The sequence below is a fragment of the Thalia democratica genome, chromosome 6, assembly GCF_965202585.1.
Source record: "Thalia democratica chromosome 6, ktThaDemo2.hap1.1, whole genome shotgun sequence".
Taxonomy (NCBI): domain Eukaryota; kingdom Metazoa; phylum Chordata; class Thaliacea; order Salpida; family Salpidae; genus Thalia; species Thalia democratica.
The window spans coordinates 39,800,672-39,806,256 of NC_139170.1; the positions used below are offsets into that span (position 1 = coordinate 39,800,672).

The 5,585-nt window shown below is 27.7% G+C and overlaps 1 protein-coding gene across 1 annotated transcript; it reads right to left on the reverse strand.

The window, feature by feature from the left end:
* Positions 1-3,383: 3,383 nt before the first annotated feature.
* LOC145839064 (reticulocalbin-2-like) lies at positions 3,384-4,902 on the reverse strand. Its single transcript, XM_082946674.1, has 3 exons — positions 4,622-4,902; positions 4,047-4,276; positions 3,384-3,835 (listed from the first exon to the last, which is right to left on the reverse strand). Exons 1-3 carry the CDS (start codon positions 4,900-4,902, stop codon positions 3,384-3,386), a joined length of 963 nt encoding a protein of 320 aa, XP_082802800.1.
* Between the last annotated feature and the right edge of the window lie 683 nt (positions 4,903-5,585).

The following is a 5,585-nucleotide window of genomic DNA, read 5'->3' on the forward strand; positions in this document are numbered from 1 at the left end:
AAAACTTGTTTAAGTAATATGTTCATAATAAGTCAGAAAACAAAGTTTTTAGTTCATGCTTCTTATCTAGTTACTTTAGAATAAAAAGGTTGTTAGGAAAAAATTGTAGTCGCAACTAATATCGCTTGTTCTTTGATTATGATTAACGAAAAGTTTAAATTTCATTACAAAACACTTTTAGCTTATTTTGTTTACCTAAAATGAAAAGTTTTACTGCAAACTCTAAACTTGAAGGAACACTTTTTTTTTTTGATTTTAAGTAACACATTTAATTTACTTATGTAACTGCTAGGAGCGCACAATTATTCAATTTCTGACAATTCTAATTCTTATAAAAAAATTGAAAGGGCCACGACCAAAAAAGTAATACATATTTGTCAAGTACAAAAAAAAACTATATTTAGGTCCTATAAATACCTATTAATCCTATTAATATTTTTTTAGTTAACTTTTTTTAACATTTAAGAAAAAATGACGATTTCATAGTTAATAGATTCTTTTCCCCATGTAAAGTAAAAAATAAACGTATTATGTATTTAATGTTATTACTGTTAAGTTCTACTCACACTAATAAGTTGAAAGATTCAAAAAATTTTTATAAACTAAAAAGAAAATTTTGTTTGCACTTAGACAAAAAATCTTTTGACTTAAATTGTCAACAAGTTTAAATAACAAATGAAAGTTTACATGAAACTTTATAAGAACTTATAAGTTTTTGTCAATTCTAAATTTAAAAACGTAATTATCCTACAACAGTTTGAAATTTTATAGTAAAATTAAGTATTAAAATTTTTTTTATTAGCTATTATTTCTAATGATAAAACTTACGTTAGTAAAGAAATAACAACTTTGTAAAAAAAAAAGACATTTTTACACTTTATTTTGTTTTACGACCCATTTATTATTAAAAAAAGGAACTAAAGTATTTAAAAAGAAATTTTAAAATAATGGTGAAAATATCTTATTTGAGTTTGTTATTATAATCACTAAATTACATTAAGTGATCTTCAAAACAACTTTAAGTATATTTTAAAACTATAATCGTTTACAGTTTACAAACTTATTCCTAAAAACTGACCAATTATAGATGTTTTTAATTTTTTATTCTACTGAGACCTACCTTTTGTCTTTTATTTCAAAAAAAGTTAAAAAAGTAACTGAGGTAGTTTTATCAAGAATTTAAAAAAGATGCATTGTTAAAACCAATTTAACGTTCCCGTATTAATATTGTGTAATGTTAATCATTTTAAATTACTGTTGGTTGTTGAATAACATCAAGCTAAAGTTTAAGCACAAAAGGCAAGTGTTACCACTATCAATTTATCGGGTCCTAAAACTTTTTGATGTAAAAACTAAAGTTTGTTACAGCGTTTTAATTTTTCTTTTCCCTCATGAGCACTTAAGAGTTTTATATTTAAATTTAATTAGCTTAATGCTTTTTTTAATTTACACAAAATGCTTTAAGACGTACAAATGAGCAACCACAAAATATATATTTACATTTATTTTTCATTATCATCATGTACTTTATTGATGTTTAGCGTTCATATATTAATAGTAAATGCAGAGTATTCAGTAGTACCAGCTTAATGTTAATTGATGAAATAATTTAAACACAAAACATAACCTTTAAAATAATAGGTCTTATCTTTCTAACACACTTCAATTAACTATGAGTTTTTAATTAAAATGTCTTATAAAGCTTTAACTCCAAAAAGTGTTTTAACTTGTATTTAATTTTTTTAGCATTAAACTGCTTCGAACAAATTCAATCTTTCTATTATAAAATAAGTACAAATTTTTGTTTTTGAAAAATTAAACTTTGTTTAAAATCTAATTTCTATAGCTTTTGAAAGAAGTGTGTGTAGAAAATACTAACTCTTTATTGACTTGTTGATTTAAAAACTATTTGTTATAGTTCTGAATTTTAAAATAAACGTTATATCAAATTTTAATAAATTATAAATAGTTATATATAGTTCATATTCGATTCTAAAATTTAAAGGCAAAATTTTTTGTGAACGATAAAAACTTAAAACAAATTTATTTTATTAATATCTTAAATAAAGTTTAAATAATAAAAAATTATATAATATTATAAATTACAATCAAAAAATTACAAAAAAAATCGAGTCATAACTTTGTTTTTTTTCATTCTTGTAAATGTATTTTTTTGTGTATAGTATAACTTTTTTTAGCAAGACTTTATTTTAATTACCAAAGCACAAAAACATAATTTGTGGCATTTCAAAGATTACTAATTTTCATTTAAATTATATTCAAGCAAAAATATCTGACTAAGTTGTCAAAAAGTACTTAGTTCAAACACTACTATAGTACTTAACACCAACTGTAATCTGAATTATACGGTGTTTATAAAAGTTCAAAGTAGTTTAATATAATTATGGTTACTAAGAATTTACAAAATAAACTTTGCTTGTAACTTTAAGTAATTGTTAAGCTATCTTTGCTCATTAAAGTTTGAAAAACAAGCAGCTATGAAAAAACATCAATCTTGTATTAAAATTCCTTATCAAATTAAAAGAATAGTTGAATAGAAACAAAACAAACTTTATTCAAATGGTACTGAAGATTTATCGCTAAAACTTAAAAATAATACTGTAAAGCGTTTTTGTTCTGTCGTAAAATGAAACATGTGTTTGTAACTTTAAGTAATAAAAGCTTATGTGATGTTACGTAATTATCAGGTAGTAATAAGCCATTGATTGATTATTTTGAAGTAGTTGTTCAACAGAATATGAACCTATGAAGTAAAATATTTAGCTGAGTTTTTAAGCTTGAAACTAATTTAAATAGTTTCATTTTCCTTTATTAAAACTTTTATCAAGTTTTAGTTACAGTTCAGCTGATTTTTTTTGTTTATATGTTTCTGATTTGACATTAAAATTGTATAGAACACTATAGTTCAGAAAATTATGGTTCAAATTTGTTTTATAATTTATTAAGTTGCACGTTAAAATTTATTTTACAGTTATAAATGTTTTAACAGTGTATAAATAGGTGTAATAATAGCTGCTAAGGTAATAGCTGTGAAAAATAAAGTTTTTAACCTACACAAATTTTAATCGCATTGTTTTATGCCCATATTCTATAACTTAAATTGCATAGATACGAAAATACGGAATGCATAATCAAGTGTAAGCTTATTTATTTTATTTACTTAGGACCACGATAAAAACCTATTTAAATTTTAGATTTTTCCTATATACATTCGAACTTTCAACATAGTAATTTTATGAAAAAAAAAGTAAGTTATATTATATATATATATCATGTTATTATATTTTTACGACAATCACGTAAAGACTCAAAGCAAAATAATTTATTAAATCAATCAAACTACAAAACAATTATCAAAACATTCAAAGCTCGTCATTCAGCTTCCTCCCGAAATCGGTCGCTTCCGTATGGAGCCATATCTGATGGTTCTCCATGATCTCATCCGACGTCAGCTTCCCGTCCTGGTTCTGATCGCACTCGTGCATCAGATGCTCTGCCTCCTTCTTCGCCTTCTCCTCCACCGAAGAACTTCCGGTCAGCTTCAACAACTCGTCTCCCTTCAACACTCCGTCCTTGTCGCTGTCCAGCTTCTCTTTGAACTGCTCCCTCTCGTACTGTATCCAAGACTCGTGATCGTCTTCCTCGTGGTCTGAGTTCTTCTTCATCACCTCCAAAAACTCATCCTCGCTGATCGCACCATCTTTGTTGGTGTCGTGCGCCTGCAACACTTTATTTTCAAACGCCACTTTCGTCTCTTTCGTCATGCTCGGGTGCCTGTACGCATCCAATTCTCCTTCGTCTAAACTCCCATCACCTTTGTACGTTACTTTATTATTTCATTACCGAATAGATTTGAAACATAACTTTAATAAAAAACCTACACACTTCAACAAATATAAAGAAGTTTAATGTTCTGCAGACATATTTGCTTTAGAACGACTAAAAACTAAAGTTTATACAAAGTTTGAGTTTTTTATTGAAAAATTAACAAAATCTTGAAAAATTTTTAATATGTAAGTTCAAACCGTTCTTGTCGGCAGCTTGGAACATCTTCTTCTCTTCCTCAACGTGCTTCTCGTGCTCCTTCTTCTCCTCATCCGACATCTCTCCTTCCACCGGGAGGTTGAACTCCCCCCACGAGATGTCGCCGCTCTTGTCCTTGTCGAGTTCGTGGAACTCTTCGTTCATCTCCCGCTTGTGCATCTCCTTCATGGAGTTTAATGCGTACTCCAACAGCTCGTTGCTGTCTATGAACCTGTGTTTGTTTTTATAACATGTTTTTTTTTTGTTCTATTCATCAATAACTCTATACAAAACTCCTGTTAAAATGTTTTATAACGCCTGCTAACTATGACTTCATAGCAAAATCGTATCACAATGCTGAAACAATTTTTGAATTTAGGGTATGTACTGTTCATTGGTAAAAATTGAATAAAAGAGTAAAAAATTAGCTGTAAAACATTTATTTTTTCTAGTATAAAAATACTGTGTTGTAGGATGTTCATTTTTAAGCTGATTGCAGCACTCATCACTATACATAGTCATATTAAAACTAAAGTGTTAATTCTTTAATAAAAAAAATAACAATTTAATAACAAACCCGTCACTGTTGGCGTCCATCCTGGTGACGATGAACTCCCTCAGCTTCTCCTGCTGCTCCTCATCGGTGAGGTCGTGGATCTTCTCGTAACTCTCGTCACCTCCGAACAGCACCTCCTTGTCGTAATCCGCCTGCTCCTCCTCCGACTTGCCCTCCTTGTCGTGCTCCTGCTTCAGCTTGGAGCGCGCTTTCTCCGAGACTTCGTCTTCGAGGTCTTTCGAGAGGACGTTGTTGATGAGGAGCAGTAGGACGAGTGAGAGTATTTTCATTCCCGGTTTCATTTTTAGAAAAAGTTTTAACTAGTCTGTTCAAGTCAACCAACTTTTAATAGTGCTTTTTATGTATTTTCAAGTTATTTTGTTTTACAAAAATATTATGTAGTTTTTAGGTACTTTATTACGGCCTTCACCTACAAAGTTTAGATGCTTCGTGCCACCAATAATAAATAATGAAGTAATAATAATTTTTTCATATTTGTTAAAAACTATCTTTTTTTTTTAATTATCAGATAGTTTTAGTAAAATTTTAAGTAAAATCTACAGACTTGTAATATTAATCAAAAATCTTACAATATTGCTTAGTTTCAAACTTATTACACTAAAATTAATAAACTATAACTAAAAAGATAAAAGCTATGAGTGTAAGCAAAAAATATTAATTCTTAAAAGCTGAGAAAACAAAGTTATTATTATTCTAAACTATAAGTAAATTTAAAACTGTTCCAACTTTATAAGCCCATCTAAAATCTATAAAACGTTGCAAAAATATTTTTGAGTAGGTGTTTTTAATTAGTTATAAAGGAAGTCTCATACTTTTGTTCAGTTGAAAATTCAAGCAAGGTTTATTAATTTTTTTAACTTTTAATTAAATTTAACTTTGTTTTTATAATTATTTATTGAATAGCTTCTTTCAATTAAGAATTAATTAACTCAATATTGTTAATACTTAGTTGCTACTTAAAGCA